This window comes from Anoplopoma fimbria, chromosome 14 (genome assembly GCF_027596085.1).
Source record: "Anoplopoma fimbria isolate UVic2021 breed Golden Eagle Sablefish chromosome 14, Afim_UVic_2022, whole genome shotgun sequence".
Lineage (NCBI taxonomy): Eukaryota > Metazoa > Chordata > Actinopteri > Perciformes > Anoplopomatidae > Anoplopoma > Anoplopoma fimbria.
This window is the reverse complement of record NC_072462.1, coordinates 15,371,179-15,399,162: the sequence shown is the minus strand read 5'-3', so window position 1 is coordinate 15,399,162 and position 27,984 is coordinate 15,371,179. Positions and strand designations below refer to the sequence as shown.

The 27,984-nt window shown below is 40.4% G+C and overlaps 1 protein-coding gene across 1 annotated transcript; it reads left to right on the top strand.

Moving 5' to 3' along the window:
* Positions 1 to 297: 297 nt before the first annotated feature.
* LOC129101978 (E3 ubiquitin-protein ligase UHRF2-like) lies at positions 298 to 27,344 on the top strand. The gene is made up of 16 exons (XM_054611862.1): positions 298 to 613; positions 8,254 to 8,649; positions 9,964 to 10,283; positions 17,155 to 17,373; positions 17,618 to 17,727; positions 17,888 to 18,074; positions 18,526 to 18,649; positions 20,563 to 20,670; positions 20,912 to 21,016; positions 21,123 to 21,229; positions 21,408 to 21,570; positions 21,731 to 21,868; positions 22,007 to 22,241; positions 22,446 to 22,597; positions 22,800 to 22,898; positions 22,994 to 27,344. The coding sequence occupies exons 1-16, from the start codon at positions 461 to 463 to the stop codon at positions 23,138 to 23,140; spliced, it is 2,763 nt and encodes a 920-aa protein (XP_054467837.1). The 5' UTR covers positions 298 to 460; the 3' UTR covers positions 23,141 to 27,344.
* The last annotated feature ends 640 nt before the right edge of the window (positions 27,345 to 27,984 follow it).

The following is a 27,984-nucleotide window of genomic DNA, read 5'->3' as shown; positions in this document are numbered from 1 at the left end:
AAAGAATAAGTACCTGAAACTGTAGTAAGGGTTCTGATTTTGGAAAAAAAAAACAATTGACAGAAAGAACACATCTCCCTATGCACCCATACATATTATACAAATGATAAGTGGCACCTTATATACAGTCTATTGTGGCATCACCATAATAGCTGCATATTACTCTCCAGGCATGGGCCTTCAGACAAGCCTATGTATGTGTTTGCATCACAGGGAGAGCTGTGCCTTTAACTGAGAGCTGTGCTCGCTTGAACGTTATTTCGCGAGATTTGCTTGGCGCCGCGACCTCATGTGAGACACCTCCTGCTCGAGCCAGTCCGACGTTACCTCTGCAGAGGAAAACGCAATGGAGCCCTGAGTATTTGTCAGTTCTATCTCATTTGACACCAGGAAAACAGTATTCGTATACAAATACTGCTTTACCCGCTGATTATCTGAGGCTTAACAGGGCGGTGCAACAATGTGGATCCAGGTTCGCACTATAGACGGGAAGGAGACGCGAACCGTTGAGGATCTTTCTAGATTGACCAAAATTGAGTCTTTACGGTTGAAAATACAGGAGATCTTCAGTGTAAGCCCGCAACAGCAGCGCCTTTTCTACCGAGGAAAGCAGGTAAATGTATCTTTTTGTGTCACCCCTTCATGCAACAGTGTGTTTTTGGTGTTTCGGCTGGGTTTGGTGGTGCTGGAGAGTGAGTGGTCCTCTGGTGTTGGAGCCGTTTCGGACCCATGCGAGCTTCCTGTTTTGATAAGAATTCGCCAATAGTTGTTGCGCAAGAGCCCGGGGTACGCGGTGTGCCAGCCCCCTAGAAAAAACCCAGCGATGTCACATGGATGCACGCTCAAATAACACAACCATGTTGCATTGTTTTGGGTTTGCATGCAACAAATGTCTCACCAGACGCAGACGTGTTTGTTTACAACGTCGCGCTCAGTTTCTGCATGCAGACCTGCAAGTAGTGCCGTGCAAAACAACCACAGCCGATCACTCCGAGCACTTGTTCAACCACGGCCGCGTGATTTGCACATGTGAACAACCATTGTCCATATGTATTTATTGTTTTTGTATTTGTATCCTGATGCACCATGCTTTAAACTGCACCGAGCTCATTAGTGAGCCAGCAGGCTCGTGCACACGGCGTGTTATGATGATGATGTTAATGATAATTTGAGAGAGGAGGGGACTCGTGGCTCCACGTGCCCTGACATCTAAAAGCAAGTGTAGTTGTGTTTACACCCTGGCGTCACTACGGTACGCACACTGTACAGTGAGGACGGACTATAAAGATGTCTACCTGTCTTCTAACGTCCTGACAATTGAGGAGTACTCGTACTGTTTAACACACTGATTCAGAAGGAGTGTCATGCCTCCAGGGCATGTTTTGTATTTAATCCCAGGACTTTTTTTTTTACTTACTTCAGTACCATATGATTTTGATTTGTAAGGCAGTGTTACACTATTTATTAACAGTTCAATTCTAACCATAACAACAATGTGATATTTATATAAATATCACATTGTTGTTAATAATGGACAATCAACATGACATCTTGCAAAACGTTTTTTTATCTCTCTGTTTCAGTTTAAATTGAACCCCAACAACAGGAGGCAGATAGTTTATATATATATATTTTTTTGATATCTCTGCTGAACAACCCTACCAACAATTCAATGTGGTTTGGGTTCACTGCACCTGTCTGATTACAACAGTAGTGCGGCCTGAAGAAATGCTCAGGAGTTTATACTTAAGCTCTTATAAGCACTTTGTCTCTCCATATATTCGTACCATGAACAATTCAAGATATCGTGATTTAATTGTGCTAAGTTATTATTTACTATCACAGCATGAGATGTCAAATATTTGAGAAAATTTGTTTTGGCAAAATATAAAACAATGGAGTGGGATCCAAAACATGTGGTATTGATTACTTTTGTAAATAGTTATATTATTTTTAAGATAAGTTGTATTGATATCCTTGTAATGGTGTGATAATTATCCTGTACAGTATGGATTTGGTCCATATTGCTCATCCCCACTTTTTAGGAAAATAAATTAGATTGTTGTCGCTTATAATGTATGAATCAGGATTTTATTTTCAGTCATAAATCCTCAGTGTTGGTAGACTCTGGAGGTTTATTACAATTTCAACACTAATGTCATTCCTATCCTACAATATGACACGAATTGCAGTGAATAGTTATTAAAAAAAACAACAGATCACAGGGAAAATATGGTTAGGCAAGTCCCTTTCTTTTGGAGGAAACCGTGCAAAAACAAAAATGATTGTTCAAGACTAAAAGAATGTCTTAATGTTGCAACCAGGCTGGAATTTGTATTCACTGTCCTGGTGGGATAGCAATACTATGCTTTTAAATAATGTTGTGTTTGATATGTGATGATTCATTTCTTACTGGATGATGATTCATATGATACTGTTAACAGATGTAAGTGTACTTTGTCTCTCTGTCTAGCAAGTTTAATGTTATTAAATGCCAGCAGCTGGGGAAGACAAGGGTATGAAAACTGCAATCTGCCTCCTGTAATTCACACACGTGTTTGTGTGTGTCATGGCGGATTGTTGCATGCGTCGTGCATTGCAGCCTCAAAGCCTGTGGTTTATTTCCTGCACCCTTACATGTAGTGCTGTAATATGACAAGAGTTCATTCTGAATAGAAGTCTGTTTCATTCACTCTTTATGTTCTGTTAGTTTAAAAATGTGAACACGCATAATAAAATAATAAAAATATAAGAGGCCGCTAGATAGACCCACCGTATCTTAATGTGTGAAGGGTTAGTGAAAGCCTTCACTATACCAGCTGTTGTTCAGTAATAAGCAGAAGTGATGCTGACAGGACACTAGTGCCATGATTTATTTAGTATTGGAGCATAACATTACATAGCTGATATTAACACAGTGTGACTCAGCCGTGCAGATAAACCCACAGGAAGCAAACAGCCCACATGATGTGTTGATCTCACATTGTTTACATTTAGTCACACTTTCCTTCATTCATGTGTCAGGCAGTAGTGTAGGCCAAGAAATTCCTTAGTAAATTTGTCTAACCTACTTCCTGTTGTGTAAGTAAAAGATAATGAACTCGCATTCAAGAGCATTCAATTCTGAGTCGCACAGGCCACAATGGTTTGGTTTCTTCTTGGTTTGGTTGCTGCATATTCTGCAAAATGGAAAGGAAGAAACTACTGCAAGATTTACATTCCTAGATTTAAATTCCTAGAATGCTAACAAATGTATCATTACAGTCTACAGCATATGTGTTTTGTCAAAAACATGGGTTACTTGGCAAACTTAATATTGGCAAACCATTATTATGAATAGAGATATAGTGTTACACCTTTTTGCACCAGCGCCCTTGGATTCATTTCCCCATATTTTTACTTGTACACTGGTAGACACATGTGGGTGATTCTTCTAAGCAGTTTCCCCAAAATCAACAAACCCCGCAACTCAATTACACCATTGACAAAGCACAAAGCAAGACTGTTCATCAACGTTGGTTGTCACAATCTAGTTAATTTACATTTGTTTAATTAACGATGAATTATCTGTTATGCATGCTGGAGTTGCCGTGTCCTGTTGGAGCTGTGGTTGCAAAGGCTAGGCCTGTGCAGTAAATCCTGTACTTCCTTAATTTCACTGGAAAAAGAGTGGGCAGGGTTAATTAGGGGATTTCCATATGTTAAGCAATGCATGGAATGAGCCAGAGACACGTAGCGTACCGTACACTAGCTTACATGCACGGCCTGCGCTCTGTTAGGATTTAGACTTGTGGCAGAATAACTCTAGGTCTAATTCCTTTTTCAAAATGGCGTCTTGTTTTTCCCTCCAGCTCACTGCGCACGCTGCCTCTCCAGTTCAAAGTCGTGCTCGCCCTTGACTCAGAAGGGTCTCAAGCCAGCAGCCGCACAACTTTGCCTCAGTGTTTGTTTTTTATGGCTTTTGCAATTTTGCCTGTGCCCTCCTCATTGTGTCTCTTTTTTCACTTCGAGCAACGTCTCATATCACTTGCATTCACAAGCAGACACACGCACACAAACACACACACGCACACACACACGCACACACACACCATCCACTGTCCCTGCAGCCTTTCGGCTCAACGCCCACTATCACTTTTGTGGTAGACTTCTCTTTTACCCATTTAAAAAAAAAAAGAAGGTCTGGCCTGTTTATTAAAGAGTTTAGAGCTCCACTTGTCTATGTGCTTCAAATATAAGGCTGTAGCTTACTGTTGGTTTTTTTCTTTTTTTCTGCTGGGGCAGCAACATGTTTAAATGGTTGGGCTGTCCTCCACTGTTAGCTGTTGCCTATTGTTGGCCTGTAGGAAAGCTTTATTGGCCTGCCTCCTTTCGCTCAGACAGCCGCTGTGACCTAGATAGATATCGTTACAATTTGATTATACATGCATTGATGTTGTGGCTCCTCGATTGATGTTTTTTTTTTTTTTTCTTCGGGCATTGCCAAGCTGTAGAATTTCACAGAGAATTTCAGGGGAAGTGGAGTTGGCTGCAGCCATGCATGCACACAGTCACACCCTTCTTCGACAGATAGGCTGGACAAAGACAAAGAGAGGAGGAACTAAACCTTGACTACAACTGCAGGCTTTCTAGCACTCCCACATGTTTTCAAAGTTTTGCCACACCTTCTCATAGAGACTTTAGCTTAAGCAGTGGTCAAATGTCCAACCTGTGAACTGTCAGCTTACATCTACTTTGTAAATAGTAGTGTTTCCCCCTTTTATAGTACAGTTTCCTCAGATTACTCGAGGACTGTCCAGGTTAACATACCCATTTGTGTCACATTTCTTGAGTTTGGGTTTCTTGTGTGAATAATGTTTTCAAATAATAAACATATAACAATTACATTTTGGTAATTTCAAAACCAAATTCAAAACACAGGATTGCAACTGCAACTATGATCAGTTGTGAAACCAAAAAAACAAGGGAAAAAAGGTTGTTGTCTTTATGCCAAACTCAATACTGTTTATACATTTAGCTCAAAGTTATATGGTTAAAAAAAGACTGGGGTTATAACTCAATTGTTGGAACAAACATCAAGTAATGAATAGAGCTGCATACGGAAGCAGAAAACAACCTTTGTCACCTTTCCAGGTAATTTGTCCTAATTAACAGAGGGGCTTTTTGGTAAAAGATTGACAATGGGCATGAATGAGGGATAAAAGAGCAGGGATGTCGGCTTGGTACACGACAGGCACACAGACACACCCCATGTCATTGTTTTTGGAAATCTGACCTATTTTTGCTCAGCTCTTTGCTAAGACTGCCTGTGGGCGTAGACGGGGCGATGAAGAAATCGTGTAAGAGTAAGGGGTCTGTACGGCCTGCCTGAGCAAACGAAGCTAATTTCTTCTCGGCTACGAAATCTCCTCTCCACCAGCAGCGTGAGGTCGGGCTCGGGTTTTCACACCTTTAAGCCTCTTGTTCGAACTAGGCACCGATATTAAATGGGCCATCGTGATATCTTTGTCTTTTGATATTTCCTTAATGGCTTTATGTCTTCTCTCATTGCTATGCAGCCATAGATACCTAGGCGTTGCTTAGTTAGTTTAATTTCAAAAAGATTTCCGCTTTAATTGCTTTTAACGCCTTACAATTAGCCTAGATCCTGTGTGACAGCGTGGCACTATTGGAAAATGTAACGCAATATTATAGCCAAATCTCCATTAACACATTTGTACCATTAGTGGTATTAGCTGATATAGATTAGGTAGAGTGAGGTAAAATGTTCACATGTTAAGTATGTTTTCATAGTATCTTAGCAGCCACAGGTCTTTGTCTTGTCTTTGTTTGACGTTCTTTCTGACATTAAACTTTGGTTCCTGTGAGAGTAAGAAATTAGTATTTGAAAGACTCGCTGTCCAAACAGAGAAATTAGAGGTGTTCATTTTCTTTCACTCAACAATGTGACACACGCGCGCACGCACACGCACACACACACGCACACACACACACACACACACACACACACACACACACACCGTTGCCATTCCGAGGATTTTTGAATCGTTTGTTTAAGCCTTTTGTGAAATCTTCAAGTTAAATGTCTCTGGTTTGTCTAAAGCTTTGTTGAGATGTTTCTCCGAGTCAAACAATGAAAATACCAGAATGTTTTATTCTGGTTAATCTGCATTATTTATCACAAAGAAAAAAACGTCATATCCTTGATGATGTTATTCGTCAACAAGACAATATTTCTGTCAAACAGCTCATGACCTCTATGAATATATCTACCATTCTTTCTGACATTGCCTTGTTTAGATGGCGGTTCTTTGTTTGAGGGATTATTCGGCTGGTTGTTACTGATGTCAGGGCTGTAGCACCTCGCAGTGAGAGGCTGATCACACAAAGAAGGCGCTGTGGAAAGCGGGCACAGCTTAGATATCATGTATGAGGTTTGGTGCGATGAATGGAGTTTTTTACTGTATGTTGTTGTGATACTCGGGGTCTGTCCGCGTAATTCTCCGTCCATCTGCTCAGTACTTCTTAACAGTGAGGCTGTCGGCTTCAGGTCCTACCAGCATTCGTATAGTCTGTCTAGGATGTTGTCTGTTAGTGTGTTTCTTTGCCTTTCTTTCCCTAATGCAATATCAAGTAGCAAAAGACAGAGCAGAAAATGTACTGAGACTAAATCGAAGGAGTTTAGGTAGGGAGACAGACAAAGAAATGCTGAGATAGACTGCCACAGAAAAACAGACAGGTGAGTATATAGCCACCACTGTATGGCTGTGTTTGCACCGCTGCTCCTCTGATCTAAATTTCATGAGACTATTAAAAACAGGGAGGGACGGGGAAATTGCGCTTTCTCCCTCTACTGCTCTCCCGCTACGCCTCCAACAGCTCTCCTCCTCGCTGTCAAATAACGAAGAGGAGAAGGGAGCGCGAGTGAGAGTGGCGGCCATGCTCGCCCCTCTCCAGTACAATGGGCTGGTGGGGTTGAGGGCTGAAATGAATCGCTGATGTCTGTAATGAGTTGGCGCGCCCGCCATAAGCTCCATTCCTCAGGCAGTAGCTGTACTGTATACTTAACAGAGGATTCGGTTGTGGTAGAAGATTAAATATGGGTTTGTAATGGGCCTTCGTCGTTTCTTCAAGAGCTTGCTTTTTTGAGAGAACAGTTTTCTGATGCCCGTACGCCGCGCTGCCTAAAAAGGGTCGCGCTGATGGTAATGGTGGTGGTGGGCTGGTGTCGACAGAGATTGTATACATGATTCAGGTTCATGGGGGTGGGGGTGCTCTCTCTTTTGGTTGTCATAGCAACCCAGTCATTTCTTTCCTTCGGCTACATCTATCGCTTTAATTCATGCATTCGTTTCTTTTATTTATTTTTTCTTTTATTTCTCGTAGAAAACCGATGCGGGATATATGCGAGTGGAGCTGCACTTCAGCATCCATTTCTATTGGACTGGAAATGTAAAATCAATACAAATGCGTCGTTGATTATTAGTAACAGCTTACCAATCATAAGTGCCAATTGTTCCATTGTTTCCCCCTTAATAATAAAAAAAAAGCTAAATCAGTTCACAGGTTCACTATGATGTATAGTTATATGCATTTAATCACATTGCTTTAGATTTCTTAGCAACGTCCCTAAACACCAATGTTGCATATAAAGGCATGTGGATTTATTGAAGTGTTCTGTGTGTATTTTAACATCCTCTGTATGCTGTTGAGTGCAGATGCAATACATAATTGTTTTCTCTCACTGTGCTCAATGTTGTCTTCTGTGTTCTTTGTTTGTCCTTGACAAGCAGCCGGGTGTATTTGTCTGAGGGCAGTCTGTGACTCAGTCGTGTTAATTTCATACCACATGGATGTCTATTATTAGGAGAGAAAATTGGTAGAAAACTTAATGAAGGATGTCTTGATGAACACTTTTGCGATTGTCCAAATACACCATCTTTGGGCAAGTTGATGCCTTGGCAAACTACGATACAATTATTGATGCCATCACTAGTTGACTGAAAATGTGATGAAAAATTGTTGTGATTAAGAAAAGAAATCTAAAAAATAAAAACGATTCTGCTTGAAATATTAAAATTAACAGAATAGTTTTGGGGGTTATGACTAGAAATGAGAACAAGCCATATGAAGACTAATGGGTGGTGAAAATAATTGTGTGTTGCAGCACTATAAACAATTGTAACTTTTTGCATCTGTAAGGCTGTGTCCATCCATTCATATCAGTGGCTTCTTTATTTTTCATCTCTTTAGATGGAAGATGGCCAGACACTGTTTGACTACAACGTGGGACTCAATGACATCGTCCAGCTGCTGATTCGCTCACAGACCGACGCTCCGGACAGCCCAGCCAGCAAGGACTCCTCTGGCGTGGCCTGTAGTTCAGGACCCCCCTCTGACTCCCGGTCAGAGAGCCACAACTCCCCAGCTCCCGCCTCCCCCGCTGCTATGGAAACCTCCACCAATAAAGACAATGACCGTAGCAGCGTCACTACCAGCACTGTTAACGAAACCAAGCCGGACACCAGCGCTACCAGTAACTCAGCCAGTACCAAAAATGGGTTCAAATCCTCCAGTCCGGCGTCGGACACCCAGCCGCCCACATCCAGCAGAAACACACTAGTCGACCCAGGAATTGGTGTGTACAAGGTGAGGATGAGAGTGTTTATATTTGGGAAGAATCTGCAAGGAATCTTAGTAAAATGACAGAGCATTTAATGCCCAAAAGCCAAGTCACTGCTGGGGATTCTTTATTATCTTGTGCTCCACTGCTGTTGCAAAAGCCAAACCGACCTGTAAATCCACATCATTTCTCTATTCGATGTTGAAAAATTGTAATTTAGCTTAATATAGTACATGAGGTTTCATGCTTTTGTAGACAAGGTTTTATATATTATGCTTTCATAGATCTGTATTTAATATTTACATTACATTACATTACATTACAGTCATTGTGCAATAGTGTTATTTTGATCCTAACAAGAAAGTCAAGGGACCAACACAAACTCGATTTTAGTTTCCCTTGTGGATTCGGTGATTTTTTTCTTTTTCTTTTTTTTTTACCAAGGTCAGTCTTGTGATGTAGCACCTCAGACCGTTTAGTATTCCAGCCAAAGAAATTCTTCCATTCTCCCTATTAAACTGCTCTGCGTTAAGGTCAGATACCCCAAATGCCTTTAATTTATTAGGACTAACGACATGCACACAAGCATGTGGCTACCCTTGCCAGGGAGTCGCACACAGACCACATAAGAAACAGGAATTTACAACCCTGTCTTCAACCAATTTACGGATTATAAATAGATTGCAGTGAAAACCCAAACATTGATGTGTCTACTCTACTCCGCTGTGTTCTACTGAGCTTTTTGCCGACTGGCTGACCCACATGTCTGAGAATCATATGAGTGGGACTGGATTCTTTTTTTATGCCAAAAGACCGGCATGCTCGAAGATCAATACTGTAGCTTAGTAGATGAGTTGAAAATTGTGCAGCTTCACTGGATATCAAGGTCATATGCCTCCAAAGGCTTTGCGTATTCACTAACCACTGACATATTTAATGTTGTTTTTAACAAAGGAACACGTGAGCCGAAATAGTGACGTTGGTTGAAATTAATTTCCAGAATGCATCTCTTAAGGTCCAGGATGCTGTTGGTCATAGTTTATGTGCATCGCCTAACAAACTAATTTGCAGAGACTACACACTACACAAATCCATGTTTTAATTGACTGGTAGGTGAAACAATCTTGATTATGAAGGAATTATAGCTATTACAGTCTGAAAATCGATTTTCATACAGCATTGAAAACCATAGTAATTGGGAGGAAAAACAATACTCTTTGTAATGCTTTAAAGTATATGTTGTGTAGCAAATAGCCTAAAACATGGCGTGTTTCTCTGAACGACTGAAAGATAGGTTCAAAGGAGACCTGGTGTTATTTTTGTCTTTTGTGTCCTTTCAGATTAACGAGCTGGTTGACTGCAGAGACGTCAGCATCGGTGCCTGGTTTGAGGCCTGCCTCGAAAATGTGACACGCGCTCCCAAAGGACAGATAACGCCCACCAAGGGCAAGGTGGGTCGGCCCCCAAAAAGGACTAATGGAAAGCTGGAGGCCGAGCAGGGGCAGGCCCACAGCCAGGGCCAAACCACAGACAGTAACAGGAATAATGTTGTGTTAAGCTCTGAGAGTAATGGAGCCTCCACCTCTCAGACGGACTCTACAGCAGCTACAGAGACCAAGGAGAGAGAAGAGGATGTAATTTACCACATTAAATACGACGAGTAAGTGAGGGCTCATTATGGCGGGGAGAATTCCTGCTGCAACCGAGCTGATTTTGGTTGCAGTGATAACAAACGCATCATCACAGTTGAATTAGTAGCAGACATCTGCACAGTGTCAGTGCGGCAACATTTTGGTCTGGTAAAAAAATAATTCTAGATAATAAAATGCTGTTTAGGATTGGAAGCTGCAGTGCCACGGCTCAAATAAGAAGTGCAAATGTGTGCCTTCTTCTTTGCATGAAGCAGAAAATAGGGTTTCCTTCTTGCCAGTCATGCCAATGTTGAATATGTATTTCCACGTGCTGCTTTTTTGTGGCATTCTAGATAAAAAATGTCCACCAAACATACATACAAGGTGTGTGTGTGTGTGTGTGTGTGTGTGTGTGTGTGTGTGTGTGTGTGTGTGTGTGTGTGTGTGTGTGTGTGTGTGTGTGTGTGTGTGTGTGTGTGTGTGTGTGTGTGCGTGTGTCTGCAAGCATCAGTAACGGTGGTTTGGCCCATTGGGAATTGCAGTCTCTGCTTTCTCCTGGCGGTTCAGGGGATGGAGAAAGGGGGGGTTCTTTAGTTAGTGCTACAATTTGGACTCCATCTCTTGCGCTCCCCTTTTCCAGCAAATTCATTCAGAAGCCCATGTTTCCATGGTAACTCGTGAGTTCTCAGGAGCATTGCTTCTTTGCTTGCCTCCTTCAGCCTTGTCTGTAATTGCTGTGAACATGCCACCGGTGAGACATAGCCTCCTCGCTGCGTCTACCATAGTGTGTGTGTGTGTGTGTGTGTGTGTGTGTGTGTGTGTGTGTGTGTGTGTGTCTGTGTCTGTGTGTCTGTGCGTGTCTGTCATGGGATGTTATGCCAGAGAAATGGCATCAAGGGTTGTTGAGCAGTAGATGTGTGTTTTCTTGTCTGAAGACTTCATTCCCATTGGACACTCCGCAATCTTCAAAATCCCTGTTATTGGGATTGTTTCATTATATTTAACAGGACAATCCGATAATATACACAATTTGTGTTCCCCTTTTCTTTCAATTCAGTGCCTTAGATTATTTATGGGTTTGTTTGCTTAATCAGATTGATGTTTTCGGCTAATGGTCCACATTTGCCATATTTCATAGCTGACAGTCTAGAGAGGCAGTGAAGGGAGTGAAAGTATGGTACGAATGACAACAAAGGTTCCACGCTAGTTTTAAACAGGGTGCCTCAGAAATAAGCGATTTGCATCTTCATCAAATACAACCCCAGTTTTGTATGCTTCTGAGACTCCGCTGCTACAAATGCAAGAAATCGAAATTGTCAGTTTTCTGTTTTAGTGCGGCTTGCTTAATATACTCTTTTGCCTTCTACTAAATCCTTGGTATCCCTCTCCTGGTTTCTCCATCATTTTGTTTGCCAGAGAAACACACACGCACACGCACACACACACACTCCCCCATTAAACACCTGCCTGCATAGTCTGAAAATTGAAAACCTGCCCTACAAAATGAACTGCCATGTTTTTGCATGAGGCTGGTCTGGAAAGCATTTCTACAGAATTTAAAGAGCCACAAAATCAAAGGGATATGTGGAGTGAATCTCCCCTCTGCTGCTAACTGAGCTGGCATGTTTGTGTGTGTGTGCGTGAGGCTCCATAACAAGACTCTTAGAAATGGTTTCATGGTTAAAATGTTTAAGATTTTCTGTGGAAAGAGTTACAAATATAGACATAAAATTTAATTTATGTCCATGTAGCTTTCAAGTAGACCGTAGAAAATTGTGCGTCTTGTTTTTGTAATGGTGCCGCAAAGCCAATTAATTTGTCAAAGGTGATAGCAAAAATCCCAGACTGGAAACTGAATGTCGGGTTAAAAAGCAATACTTCCTGCAACATAATTTGGCCAAAATGAAATAATTATGCTTAGGCAGAATTCCTTTTTTATATATATATATTATATTCCCAGACAACACCCAGACCAGTTTTCATGATCTGCATGTTGGTTTGTTTTGGGTTATGTTGTGGATTATGGCCCCATTAAAGCCAATTGCACATGTCACAGTAGGAGAAACGCAGGTGCAAATAGTAAAATTGATAACGGCTGATTTAATCCCTTTAGCTGCTTCAGTTTCAGGGCTCTGGTATTGTGCAAGCTCTGTCATGGCTTACTGGACACCTGAACTCAATGTAGCCATTTTTAATGTTATTAGTATCATCTGTGCTTTTATTACAATAGAAAGTCAGAATGTCTACGGTGAAAAAGGCCAATTGCCATCTGGGGCTCTGCACCTCATGTGAGAAATCCAGATTTCACATGAGGGTTTTAATACGCTTGATAGGAAGCTGTTTAAACTAAAACTGGTGTTTTGGGAAGGCTTTTGCTTAAAAGAGAGGCTCAAGTGCTTCTTAAATGGGCTCTGTCTTCTAATTAGCCTGGATCAACATAAATGCAATGGAAGAGATCTCACCAGCATTAAGCAGTAGTTTTTAATTTAGGAAGTAACAAAGAAATGAGGATGAAATTAAGTTAATTTTTCTCACTGACCCACTTGTCATCCTTATTTCTACCTTGAGCAGTCATTGTATGATTGTCGATTAGTGGCAAAATACGAGATGGATAACTTCAGCTACATTCACTTAAATTAGAATAAGCATATGGTATATGAAGATATGCAAATATTTGATAATGTACAGTTCAGTATACTATTACTATGGAAAAGCACAGGTGTCATTAATTCAGCTGCTTCAGTATCAGGGTCTGCTGGCTTAGCCCTCGTTAATGTTATTAATGACACCTGTTCTTTTTTCTACTTTGACAAGTCTGCTGTGAAAAGAGCCTATTGGTCACCTGCCTCATTACATACATGTCTTAGTCACTTGGTTGTGTGATCACCATACAATTATAACATCTTTTAAATTCAACACATAATGGCTGTAATAACCAAATTGAGAAATAAATTCATCAAAAATATTTTAATACATACAAATAAATTAGTTTTTTTGTAAATTAAACAAAAAGTGTTATCAGATTGTTTTTAGCTTCAAATATTTCTATCTATGACGCCCCCCAAATGGGGTCAGATAAGCACAAGAACAAAAATCCCTAGTTATTAAGATACTTATTTACAAAACGTTGCAGCTTCACATTGTGGCCTTAATAACTAACAAAGCCGAGGTTAGGAGAGACTGCAGTCACTTTACATCACTGCTGTTGAAGCAATTTGATTTAGCTTGTTTGGCGTCAGAGCATTTCTAACTCGACTGCTTATCAGCAAATTGAGGATTTCTAATTTTCTCTGTTGCCTTTCCCCCTCTTTACAGGAACCTCGGCTAAGCAAAGAGGTCACTAATGATGGTTTCATAACAGAACTGTAAGAGCTTCTCTGTAGATAAGTCTCAATTTCACTACTGATTGAATAGATTTCTACATTGTAGTTTCACTCGGTGTTGATAAGAGTGTTGACTTCTTGTTCTTGTCCTGTGGCTGAAAGTCTTTCTTCCTTCTTCCCACAGCAGCAAGGACATTTTACTCTTAATACTAGGCACCGAGTTCAGCCACTGTGACAGCGTAGGCGAATAGCTAACTGTGAGGAGATTTAACAATGATGCCTTAATGTTAGATTTTATTCTCTCAGACTTGCAGCTCAGGTTCTTACTCTGGGGGTATTTTCCAAAGAAAGCAGTTCATCCTTATATGTAACAATAAGCCTTAAGAAAGACCAGATGATGTGTTTTACTTGTCAAGAGTATAGTAGAGGTTTTAGTGTTGCAGCATGTTATTTGAGAACTACTAAGACATTAATATTCTTGATGAATATAATATTTTTGAGATGCATGAGTGAACTTTTTTTCCAAAACAAATTAGTTTTGAATGGATGCAAAGAAGTTTTGCTGCAGATGAGCTCATTTAGAACCCGGAAACCAACATAAGCTACTTGTAGCAGCGAAACCTCTGTGTATTTAATTTCACAAAGGTACATTTTTTTGCTAGCAAATACAACTTTTGAATTCATAAGAGGAGCAATGTGGCATTTCTTTATTCAAAACCTACATTTCTGGCTTTAACATTTTAGCATTGTAGAATTATCCAGGAACTGTTTAAGGGACATTCAGGTCAGATGGGATTAATTTTATGGCCACTACACATATTTGGTACTGAAGGCTCCTGTTCGGTCCTGCTGGTCATTTTATATCTCTGGTCTGGAATCAGATTACGTTTACAGTTGTATTTGGGCCAAACATTTTAGTCATTCTTTTTGAATAAATTAGGAATAGTTCAGTATGGGTCAGTAAGTCTGTCTTCAGATGTGTAATATTAAAATATAAAGAACCACAATTAATAATGTTATTATATGTATATTATTACAAGGTTTTGTCATGCAGGAAAGAACAACCTAGACACAACTAGCAAGGGCTTTCTAATGCACGTATCACATTGCAGGGCCTCTGTTTAATTGAGTCGATATTGTGAGTGGACTGTCATGTTTCCCCATTAAGATGATTGTAATGCATCCATTATGTGATTCTCTTGCCTTTTACATGTGCATGAAAGGAATTAAATCCTACTTTACTGTTGCAGTCAGAGTAGGTCAAAGTGTCTGTCCCTAAACGTCTTCACTGACATAATGAAATGTTATCGCCTGTTTCATATCTCATCAGGCTTTGGAAGATGTTTCAGCTTGCAGTATTTTATATTGTATTTTTATTCATTTATCTAGGGCCTCCATGGGTCTAAAGGAGGGTCAGTATGAAAGATTACAGAGAGTGTGAGCTTGTGTGGTCTTAAACTCTGGTACTTCTGGTCCCCTTGTGATGCTCCGTGTTCCCCTTCTGTTCATGCTGAGTCCCATTGTGCTCCAAAGCTCATATTCCTTGGCTGTGTGTGTGTGTGTACATACGTTCATGTTAGTGTGTTTCTGTGTGGGTTTGTGTTTCCCCCCACCAACCCCACACCCTAGCCTACCCAAAACCTCAGTAATCCCATGGGCCTAAAAAAGGAAATCCCTACACTGTGCCCCGGCCTCCTCTTTCTGGGAGTACGCTAGCTGTGTGCTACTTTTACAGTCGGCCTCTGTGGGGCCTCTCCTGTCGATTCACAATGGCTTAAGATATGCAGCATAGTCTTGTAAGTAAGAAAGTAAAGCATAAGTGTTGCATAATTGGACTGGATAAAATCATTGGTTCTGTGCAGTCTGTCTGAGAAAGTACCCATTTTAGCCTCAGCTTTCCCTCAAACACACACACACACACACACACACACACACACACACACACACACACACACACACACACACACACACACACACACACACACACACACACACACACACACACACACACACACACACACACACACACACACACACACACACAGAATCTGCTCCCTCATGAACACTATTCTCTACTTACCCCGTCCCTTCCAGTTGTGCGAGTGGACCTGAGCATGCAGGCTGTTATGTAGTTAAACTTCAGTACTAACACATTGTTCATCTGTATGCATAATTCCAGCTATTGGCAGGAAAGCAAGCTGTTAATTCATCTCTCAGTCAGGCCTGATCCTTACAGTTAATGATGATTGGCAGGTGGGAAACCTGTACAATTAACCTCATACCTCCAATCCAAGTTTGCTAGACAATAAGAAATTTCACACTTGTTCAGATTCTTTGGGCTCTTTTTGAGTTTTGTTACTGGTTTTCCTTGTGGGCATCCGACGTTTTTAAAAAGCAAAAGCTCAGCTTAGCGCAGAGAAACAAGGGGGAGAAAGATAGCTTGGCTCTGTCTAAATGTAACAAAATCTGCTTTCTCGCACTTCTAAAGCTCACTCGCTTGTTTAATCTGTCCAAAAACCAAGGTGTAAAAACAGCACATTGTGGGTTTCACAGGGGGTTATGTGCCAGACTATTTCTTGGCCAAGTGCAGTAACTTTCTGGAGTCTCTGTTGGTTGCTGGCAACCTCACGCTGACATCCAGACGCCAGGACTTGCATTGTTGTAAGAAGGAAAAAAAGTTTGTTTTCCAAAACGTTTTAATATTCCTTTAAAAGACGTGTCAATCAATTTGTGTAAAGAAACAGGTTTGATAAAGATTTTGGTAGTGGGGGAGCTACTTTTTAATAATTTGAATAGACGCATCAGTCTACTTAAGAAGCTAAACTGAAACAAAAACAAAATGCCATATAAGGACTTCCTCATTTAATCTGCTGATGCCAATTAGTTCAAATTTTCCAATACAAATGGGAATCTGTAGTTCATTTAGGGCATAAGAAGGCAGATCAGAGGGCTACATTCACTTTTGAATAAACTGATATAGGTCTGTTATGTTAATTTCTTTAAATCAGCATTTGTCTTTCTGTGCACAATACAAATGTATTACAGTTTTCACCCCTCTGTGCCTGTGTGGACTTGCATGTTCCTCCACAGAGGCTTCTATTGCTCATCATTGGAGCAGTATGTGATTTAATGCATTGAGTTGTTAAATTGCTTCTATTCACATCCATCAGTTTTTACAGAACACACTGTTCTGAAAAGCTGCTTTTTGCTGAGAATCTTTTTTTAAACTTAATTTTGTTCTCAAGGTTTTACTCTTTCAATCTTTAAAGTATAATGGATGTCAAGTGCTCAGTGGTAGCTCAACCCTTCTCATGGCCCATGTAGCTTGTGTATAAAGAAGTGAATACTTTCAATTCCCAAGAGTATGTGGGCTACGTGAAAAATTTGTATGCGAATGGAGTGCACATTCAATTTCTATGGAAAGAAATTCAGCACATGTACAAAACCATTAACCTCCAAAGGACTGTATTCTGAGTAGATAATACAGCAATGTGAAAATCAAGGTAATGACAGCAGTCATGAAGATTTCATACATCTTAACCCCTCTTCCTTCTCTCTCCTCTTCTTTCTTCTCCAGCTACCCAGAGAACGGTGTGGTGGAGATGCGACCGGTGGATGTGAGGCCACGTGCCAGGACCCTTCTGCGGTGGGACGATCTCCAGGTGGGCATGCACGTGATGGTCAACTACAATATGGAGACACCAGATGAGAGGGGCTTCTGGTTCGACGCCGAAGTTCAGACCCTCAACCAAGCCTCCCGCACCAACAAGGACCTCAGGGTCAAGATCCTCCTGGGGTGAGGATCTTCCTTCTTGGGTGGGAGGGTGATAGGGGGATGATTGCTGCTTTATTTTTTTCATTTGAACGTCTGCTTGGCCAATTATTGTTTTTGTTGCTTTGCAAAATAAAGTGTAATGTTCCTGTGTAACACGCTCGATAACACATCTTTTCATCTTCCTCTTTGTTTTTTTTGTTTTCTTGTGCTCTCTCTCTCTTGTTCTCTCTCCTTTTTTCTCTCTTGTCTCTCGCCCTCCATCCAGGGGTCCTGGAGATGTAATCGGGGATTGTAAAGTTCAGTTTCTTGATGAAATCTACCAGGTGGAGACACCAGGAGCTCGTGCACTCTCAGCTTCAGATGGACAATTTAAACGTATGTAACAGGCCGCACACACTCAAACACACACAGTGAAAATAGTGACAAAACTTGTCTGTGTTTCTTTACAAAGATATATTTTAGTGCAACATACTTTACGACCACCTTAAAACCATCTTCAAGTGTGGATGCGTGTATGAATGTTTCCTTCTTCTAGGGAAGAGCGGGCCGGAGTGTAAGCACTGCAAGGCTGACCCTGAAGCAGAGTGTCGCTTCTGCTCCTGCTGTGTGTGCGGCGGGAAGCAGGACGCTCACATGCAGCTGCTGTGTGACGAGTGTAACATGGCGTTCCACATCTACTGCCTCAACCCACCACTGGCCACCATCCCAGATGACGAGGACTGGTGAGAGGGAGTGTAGCTCAGCAATTAACTGAAACATCATGCGCTTCACAATCTATTCAAGAAGGTTGACAAATGGTTTTCTGTATGAGCTGAAGTGCAGTAATTAAGTAGTGATTGAGGTTAAAATCAATATAATGATATAATGGAGTTGATAGTTTATCCGATGTAGTGGCTTCAGCTGTTTCTCTGCCAAACAGAAATTATTTTTCAAAGATTAATTGACTGACTAAATTCCTTAACTTCCTTTTGTTGCGTCTTTCTGGTATTCTATGAATTTGATATTTAAGTTTGTGCAAAATCTCTGTTTAGGGTTCTGATTACCAATTTTCAGTCTCACTGCGTTCTGGATAATTTTGGGAAAAGCTTTGTTGCAGCTCTTATCTAACAATCACACACACACACACACAAAGCTGCCTATGTCAACAGAAATAATTTACTCTCATTCTGTCAGGTACTGTCCCACCTGTAAGAACGACACCAGTGAGGTTGTGAAGGCAGGAGAGAAGCTCAAAGCCAGCAAGAAGAAAGCCAAGATGCCTTCGGCAACAACTGAGAGTCAAAGGGACTGGGGAAAGGTGAGACTGAGGGGTGCCCAAAAGTACACACACACACACACACACACACACACACACACACACACACACACACACACACACACACACACACACACACACACACACACACACACACACACACACACCAGGTAGACTGACAGCATAAGCCGGAGAGAAGGCCTGTGATTCTGCCTGAAATTGTCTTGAAGGAGCAAAGGATATGTAAATTATTATTATGAAAAAGCAGTTTTTAGCAACAAAATAAATCATCCAAAATTGAAATGCCAAAATGATAAAAAATGCTCCAATCCCTCTTGTGTAAGCAGCCTGAAAATGATCCGAACAAGGAGATAGAAGACGCATTTTCATTTTCCACTAATCACATTTCCACTGTCACACTTGCTGGAAGCGATCAATGTTCATAAGCTATGGCATCCCCACCAGCCTGCTGAGAATACTTGATAACCATATGACTGGTTTTGTAAATCTAAATGCTTTCACTTACCAAATGGCTATTTGAGTGTCTTACACTTCATGAATTTAAAAAAATCATACAGTGACTTAAAAGAAAAAGAAGTAGAACTCTTCCTCTCGGTTTAAATGAATTGCATTTTGGGGTATATCATTTTTAAACTTATACTTATACATAAATGTTGCTGTTTAAAAAAATATATTCAAGAGCCATAAAATAAATTTGAGGGTAATACAAAACACTACACCACCAAAAGTAGAACAAACTGGTTCTACTTAAATTAAAGTAGCAGTTTGTAACATATAGTTCTTACAGTACACAACAGCAGCAAAGGTTTTGGCGAGCCATTCATTAACCGCTTCATCCATTCAGTGCATTATTAATGAATCACACACACATTTTACTCTATTTGCTTCCTGCAAACTGGTTTGTTCTTCAATGTATCTTTTATGTGTTTAATATTTAGTGTAAGTCAGTTATCTGCTCAGTGTGTTGTGTAGTTTTTGATTTTAATGGTTTGTTTCATGTGAAGGGTTTTGTTTGTACCTCTTTGTAGCTCTGTTAAATATTTCTTGAGTACACCACAGTTTTTTATCTCAAATCAAACAATCAGATCAGAAGTTTTTGTTCCTGTCAACGATACTTTATATCTACATAGTGTAAGACCAGGCTCCCGGAGTTGATTAATATTGTTGGTTTGATCTTCGATCATATCACTTTATGCAAATGCCTACATTCGTAAAGATATTTATGGGTTATTTACTATCCAGTTTTTATCAAATCATTCTAACAGTACTAATGAACACTTTGTACACCCCTTTATTCTAGTGTGGTCCAAATTACATTTAGGCTTTTTACCTTGCAAAAACAAAGATTATCCCATGCTAATTACTGAGGAAGACAGCTGAAATGTATTTACATTTTATTTTTTTAAAGCATCTGTTTTAACCATACTGTTCAAAGTTTGTCCTCAAAATCTCCTCTGAGTCTCATGGCATGGTATTGAGATACTGCGTGGCTCGTTTCCATCCTGGCCTGGCTGTCTCCCTGACGCTCTGCTCCATGGTGTAATGTGAACAATGCCATTAAGCATGACTTAGCCACTTTCCTGGAACTACCAACGGAAAATAACTTGTTTCTTTACCAGAATGCTCCCTTTCTCTGTGGACTAATTGAAAACAGCCCCGCTTGTGTGTTTGGGCACATTTACGTGCTGTGAGTCACTCAGCATTTATTCTTGCCTTTTCACATAATTGCAATTTTATAACCCCTTATCATCATCTCACTTTTGAAATCCTGTGTACCTCCTTAACTGGATTATACTGAAAGTAAAACACATCAACCGCTCTGCTCTTAAACAATCCTTAGCAGTGATCTAAAGGCTTTTGCACTAATGGACATTTATTTGTATTAATATGCATGCAGCTTACAGTCTTTGTTGTCTCTCTTGATGTGTTTGCAGGGTATGGCCTGTGTGGGGCGCACCAAGGAGTGCACAATTGTTCCGTCGAACCACTATGGACCCATACCTGGGGTTCCTGTTGGAACCACCTGGAAGTTCAGAGTTCAGGTTAGCTGTTTGGACAGTCCATCACATATTAATAAATTAGATTAATATATAAAAACTGACAGAAAAATTTGCAGTTTAAGTCCCCCATGTTTCATCCGATACTTTACTGTCAGTAATTAGACATTCAGGATTGTATTGTCATATATTTCTGTAGTATGATATCTGATATATCACTGGCCGAATCATTAATGGCTTTTCGCCTGCCCGGCTGTTTTTTCTTTTTATCTGACTAACATTTCAGGTGAGTGAGGCAGGCGTTCACAGGCCGCATGTTGGTGGTATCCACGGGCGCAGTAACGATGGCTCCTACTCGCTGGTGTTGGCTGGGGGTTTTGAGGACGAAGTGGTGGGTTATTTGTATGTTTTACCAAATGTTTATTAATCTCCGTTATGTGTGAAGTTGGTGAATTTTACTTTATCACTTTGTTCTGGTCTCCATTACCTTTCTGTAGGACCGGGGAGATGAGTTCACCTACACGGGCAGTGGGGGTCGTGACCTCTCAGGGAACAAACGGATCGGAGAGCACTCTTTTGACCAGACCCTAACACACATGAACAGGTACAACACTTAAAGATGAATGGAAAGCTAGAAGATTTTTTTTACAGATAACTTTAAAATAAGATAGCTAGAATGATAAAAGTCTTAAAATCAATGAATAACTGATTATTCATAACTTCCCCGATACTTGGTCAGACTTGATGAACATCATCATTGTCTTGTTTATGACTCTCTACAGGGCGTTGGCCTTAAACTGTGATGCACCTCTGAATGACAAAGACGGGGCAGAGTCCAGGAACTGGCGGGCAGGAAAGCCGGTGAGAGTGGTGCGCAGTTCCAAAGGTCGACGCATCAGCAAATACGCTCCTGAGGAAGGAAATCGCTACGATGGTATTTATAAGGTACAGATGAGAATCTTGTTTTTTTTTGTTGTAGTCTGCTTACTTCAAGTAAAGCCACTTAACATACCAAGAGGCCATTAGAAAGTGTTATCGTAACATTTCAGGAATGTAGGGAAGCTCGACGGTATTTAATCTTATTCTGGTTGTTGTGTAAATTTAGGTGGTTAAGTACTGGCCAGAGATTGGAAAGTGTGGTTACCTTGTGTGGCGGTACCTACTGAGACGGGACGATGTGGAACCAGCACCTTGGACACCTGAAGGACTAGAGAGGATAAAAAAACTGGGCCTTTCTGTTCAGGTTAGACTGCGAGTGTATCTGTATTCACTGTATGTGAACTTGACTGTAGAGACACTACGGATATCATCTAATGCATCTCGACGCTCAATGCAATTTAGTTGTTTTTCATATGTTTTACTGCACCGCCTTTGTCTGCAGTACCCGCCCGGCTACTTGGCGGCCATGGCTAACAAAACAAAGAAGGAGGCCTGTGCGCGACCCGGTCGCGGCGGACGGGGTAAGCACTATCCCGGGAGGGGGAGGCCAAGGAGACGCAAGATCAAGGAGAAAGAAGAGAACGATGACGACGAGGAGGAGGACGAGCTGCCAATGGCAGGGGTGGAAGAAGAGGAGCCACAGAGTAATGGAGAGCAGAAGACTACCAGAGAGAGTGGTGGGTGATTTTACAGATGAATCTCAAAGCAGGTCAGACAAAGTGTTGTGAGAAGAGGACAGGTGAGAATGGCGTGGGCGGATCCCAGATATCCACTAGCGTTTTATTTTCCACTAGCGTTTCTATTGTAAAAGGTCATTTTCATTATTGTCTTTTATTCTCCAAGAGAAGCAGCATTTTTCAGTCTTTTTTCTGTGTCTTTAGAAGAGCCGTCACCAGCCGCAGAGCCTCCCTCTAAAAAGGTGAAGGTAGTGGAGACTTTCCAGCTGTCGGAGCAGCAGCGGCAGTTGATCCGGGAGGACACAGCCAACAAGAAATCCTGGGATGAAGCCATGGGATACCTAAAAGAGGGACCGGTACGGATCCCAGTAGAACAGTCTGACACTCAAACACATCTCAGGCTCCTCAAGAGTTCACAAAACATCTCACACAGCAGCCTCTTAAAGGAGAACTAAATAAAGGTCGAACTGAAATCATATGTGGTCACTATTTTTGTAGATGTGGTTTTAAAAAGATTTATTTCACTTCATGCATGTCTGTCTGTGTCTATATATGAAGAATTTCCTGCAGAAGATGGAGCAGATCTTCATGTGTGTGTGCTGCCAGGAGCTGGCCTTCCAACCCATCACCACCGCCTGCTCACACAACGTTTGCAAGGTGCGTACTGACTGGATGCATTTGTAACTACCTGTGCTTAAAACCCTTATCCTTGCATTTGCGTGTAAATTTCTCCTGCCGTCCTCTCTCCTCAGACTTGTCTACAGCGGTCGTTCCGAGCACAGGTGTACACCTGCCCCGCCTGCCGCCACGACTTGGGCAAAGACTACGTCATGTCCCAAAACGTGACGCTTCAGGTGCTGCTCGACCAGTTCTATCCCGGCTACAGCAAGGGCCGATGAGGTCCAGATCACATTTATACACACACGTGCACATGAGCATCTGTTCTGTGCACCCGCGTATACCGTAAAGTACCTAGAGCTCCACTTTAAAATGCATTGCGCACACATACTGTACTTACCCACGGGCAAATGTATATTGCATATACAGCCATTTATGTATACAATCATTCATACACAAACAACCTCAGTAGGAACTGACCTCATCTGTTAAACCTGGACTGTCTCCATTAACATCACCAGCCTGAAATTCAACCAAGGACATTTTATATCTAACGCTACTCCTGCCCACAAATACGCACACAAACGCACAAAAGGAGCCCCAATTCACACCCACTAGCCAACTCAAGTTTGCTTACTTTTTTGTTAACCCTCGACTGTGTTCTTCACTGGTTCTATAAATCGACATACAGGACTTTGTTTGAGTGCAAATTCCTCCCTGGGAATATCATAAAATCAGCCATCAGACTCCTGCCAACCTATAAGCATTTGTTGTGTTCCATGTATGCATTTACACCCAAAAAACTGAGCTTAGCTGCTTCATATTAGTGCAGTATCTTACTCAGCTGGCGAATAAAGGTGCTAGTTTAACACAGTGATTTAGGCACAGCAGGACGTGACACCACCTGCACAACATTCAGAATGAGCAAGTAGTTCTGGTGATTGAGAGATGGCCTGTTATTGTAAGCTAAAACGAAAGAAAGTGAACAATGTTTTTTTTACTTTGACGCACTTTATCAATAACATTACTTTTTTTTTTGTAGGTTAATCTGGTCACTACTCATGTCACATGGAATAATGCCATTGTCATACCTTAGAATAGCAAAAAAAATTGCATTACTTTCAGTGTACTTGCAGAGAACAAATTGGCAACTTTGTCAGGAGATTTCTTGGTTCAGTAAAGCAGCACCCTTACATACTTAGTGAACATACAGGCACAACTCTCTCAGATTTTATGTGGAGTAAAATCTTCATAAACATACCAAAGATGTGAGGCTGTAGAGCAGGTCATGGGCAAATATTTTCAGAAATCTCCTCAAAAGAAAGTTATTTCTGATGAATTATCACACCTAAAAATAAAAGGCACTTGTGATTTAACAAACAGGACCGTACCAAATTCTCATCTTTCTTTGGCAAAGCACTTTTGTTTCCATTTCCAAACAGCTCAAAATAAAGGTTAAAGATAAACAAAGCCATTCTATTAGATCTCTCATAAACCTCTTGACACTATAAAACTTATGTATGATACATTTATAATTGAAGTGCTCACATCTATATGTATTTTCACATGTACTCTCATTCATGGTTCCACTTCTTCAGTCAGATAATCTGGACTAAACTGTCCTCATACATTAGAGGAGTATATTCTGTTTTTTCCCATTCATTTTTCTACCTGAGAAATACTGTAAAGATTTACATACAGCTCACCTGAGATGCTGGAAAAGTGCGAGATGTGCTGCTTGCGCGTTCTTTTCAGTAACGCCTAGTAGGGCACACTGTGGTCTTTCCTGGTGTTACCAAGCAACCGCAATCAAGACTTCCCACAAAGATGGTTAGCATATTTTGTGCTCAGCAGATATTCCTCTGCTCTAGTTCTCTCTGTTAGATTTGTTAGACGATCTTCTTCCCCATTCATTTTAGGAAAAGTAGTCTGATGAGTGAATGCACAGCACAGTGAGTTATTTGTTGTGACATTACATCCAGAAAATGGATCAGTTAGCAGTTTTTTTTAATCATTATGGTTATGTCACACAATCAGAAGCTCAGTGGCCAATATGTGCAGCTGTTTATTATACAGTATATAAGCTAGAAAGAAATACACTGTGTGACCAGTCGGATATTGTCATATCTTTTTTTCGCCAGTCCACCTGTTGGACAAAAGTGCCTTGTAGCACAGACTATCAAAAACTGTTAAGTATCTGATGCCCGGTCACTTTCCTAATGTTGCTTACTTATTATTTTTAATCAGAAATCTACTGATTTAAAATAGTCATTTTAGTTCTTGTATGGTTGCTTGTGTTTAGATAACGTTTAATAGTTGAGAACTTCTTTAGTTTAATGAGAAAAAAGGTTGATATTTCACAAAGTCAAGTATCAAAAAGGTTTTGCTTGTCCTGAAAAATAGCATCCTGTTAACTATAGTACTGAAAAATGTAAACATTACCCATCCCAACATGGCACTTTTCAATATTTTAGAGGTTTTCAATAGTGCACTGGAGAGAGTTCACTGGTGTATATGAGAAGGACACAGTAGTTTTGTGAATACACTGATGAATGTTTCAATAGTTAGTGTGTTTCAGTACACTTGCATACAACATAACATTGAATATATGAATTAGAGGGGCACTCAGAGAGTGCAGAGCTCCGCCAAGGCTGTTTCTGTAAGTGAAATATTATAGGTGTATCAGCCCTGTGATTCAGATCTGTTCCAAAATGTAATGGGTTCTTCCTTGGCTCATGCTAGACCCTTCCACAAAGTGTCATGAAATCGGCCCAGTAGTTTTTCTGTAAACCTGCTGACAAACAAACCAACAACCTGAACTGAAAACTATTGGTGTAGTTAAAAAATGTATCTATAGTAAGAAAATGTAATCTTAAAACCAGAAATTCAGCAAACATTTGAGGCTAGATCAGGTCTAATTGTTGCTCTCGGTGAATACGTAGATCTTAAATACGTAAAAAAACGGAGAAAGTTTACTTGGTCATATTATTGAATGCTGTAACTACATGTTTATATGGATTAACATATACAAGTGACATGTAAAAGTAGTGTCTTGGCCATGGATAGTGATGTTTCTTAATTGTTTTATGAGTTTTCTGCCCACACTAGTTGGACAGAGGTGAATGTTTTCACATGTCAATCATCAGTCAACCAGTTTGAGAGAACAAGATCTGCAAGGATTCATTGTGTAACCATAAAATAAAACTGCAACAATAAGAACTCATCTGTTTTAATAGATCATCAGGTCTAACATGAAAATACAGATGAGGATTGAATGGGAGCTGGGAATTGGATACAAAAAACGCTTGTACGTTATTCCCCAAATGGTTTGATAATGTTTTTTTGTACTTTATTAAGTTGCTGCTCCGTAACCCACATGGTATCAATGTCATGTAACAACTGGATAGATATAAGCTTATTGTTGACATGTGCACTGCACAAACACAGTTATTGGTTATCTTCATGTTTTAACTGTTCAATCTGACACACCATCGCATATATTATACATATATTACACAGCCCGAGTTAAAAATGGGCTTTTCTATCTTGAGCGGCTGATGCAGATTCACATCTTTATAGTGCTGATATGGTACTAAAATGTCCAGGGTTGGCAGGTCTGATAGCACCTGAAGCAAAAACAGCAGCACAGTCTGTGCACTGATCTGTGGTCTGGACTGAGGTCAGAGTGAATTCCAGATAATGCATCTGAAAATGGTTTCAACACTTGAGTTGGTTTTGTGGGAAAATGTAGCCTTGACATCACGTTCACCTGTAACTTTGAGGCATAGCCATGTTTAGTGTAGAGCTGAGAAATGACAGACATCATGCTGCTGTACACATCAGTTGTTCCGTTGACATTCAGGTCCCCTTCTCATTGGCCGGCTGTTTCTTTGTTTGTGGTGATGTCCTCGTTTCTGTTCAATCATTCAGGATTTTGTTCTCTTTTTATCAACAACATGCAAGTACAAATGCTACTATGGTCTTTGAAGCTAACTGTGATGTGCATTACTTCCACTGTTGCTCAATCTTGTTCTGAGATTATTTTCTCCCTGCGTTGACCAGCGAGCTAATAGCCCTCGTTTCTTTCTCTGCTGTGACCTTGTCTCCCTCTCCTCTCTCTGCGCTGTCCTCTGCCCTCTGTGAACCTACAGTACTAACAATTTTTAGACGTCTTGTGGACGCTTTGCTTCAGTGCTGTGTTGTTATTATTTTTATTGCACTCTATTGAAGAAAAACGTTTGACAAAGTGTCATTTAATTTTCCTAGAATGCTTACTATTATCTATGTCTGTATGCCATTTTTCTACCATTTTAGTTGCTTCTCTTCTATTTTAATCATTTAGTCATTTTTATGTGGCGACCTCAAACATTTGCAGCATATGCCAGTCTGAGGAGTTTCATTGCTTCATATTGTGATCTGAAATTTTATACATGTCATAATAATACTTGATATGTACCTATTAAATATTTGGATTCCAAAAAAAAACCACTTCTCTTTTTGTCTTGAATTTTACTGATTTCATGAGGCTAAGGATTTTTATTTACTGTATTAAATGTCAAGTCGGTAGATAATCGAGCAGACCATCTCCACTCTCAAATTAATTTACAGAGATTGTATTCACAGCTCTCTGACGAAGGCCAACTAATCGTTGTTTTTTTTAAACAAGATTAAGAATAAAATGACCCTGAAAACCATTGACATATATTTTAATGAATTTTTCTGTTTTTATTTTTTAATCAGCAAATTGCTTTCTTTACATGATATTTTCCACCCAACTGCTGGTGGCAGATTTTTTTTTTGATACAAATGGTGAAAGTATTTTTTTTTTTTTTTTTTTTTTTTTCTTCCATAGATTTGTTAAAATCATTATTTTAATTCAAAATGGTTGAAAATGAAGCAGGTCTACGGCAGACGACACTTTGCCCTCATACGGCAGTACATCGTAATCATGATGTACTTTCAGTCTTTTCTAATTAAACAGGAATAGCATTTTTATTACAGAACACATTTTGACATGTCACAGTATGAAAAGCACAGGTGTAAATCAAATTTTAAAAAAATTCTCTGCTGGATGAAATCCTATTCTCCACTTCAGTTTCAGGGTCCTGGTATTGTGCGTGCTGGC

What these genes read in the sequence shown, in the direction of transcription:
- LOC129101978 (XM_054611862.1), top strand. Translation starts at nt 461, where the DNA reads ATGTGGATCCAGGTTCGCACTATAGACGGGAAGGAGACGCGAACCGTT. An exon ending in TTTTCTACCGAGGAAAGCAG is followed by an intron (nt 614 to 8,253) that starts GTAAATGTATCT and finishes TCATCTCTTTAG; the next exon opens with ATGGAAGATGGCCAGACACT. An exon ending in ATCCCAGATGACGAGGACTG is followed by an intron (nt 18,075 to 18,525) that starts GTGAGAGGGAGT and finishes TCATTCTGTCAG; the next exon opens with GTACTGTCCCACCTGTAAGA.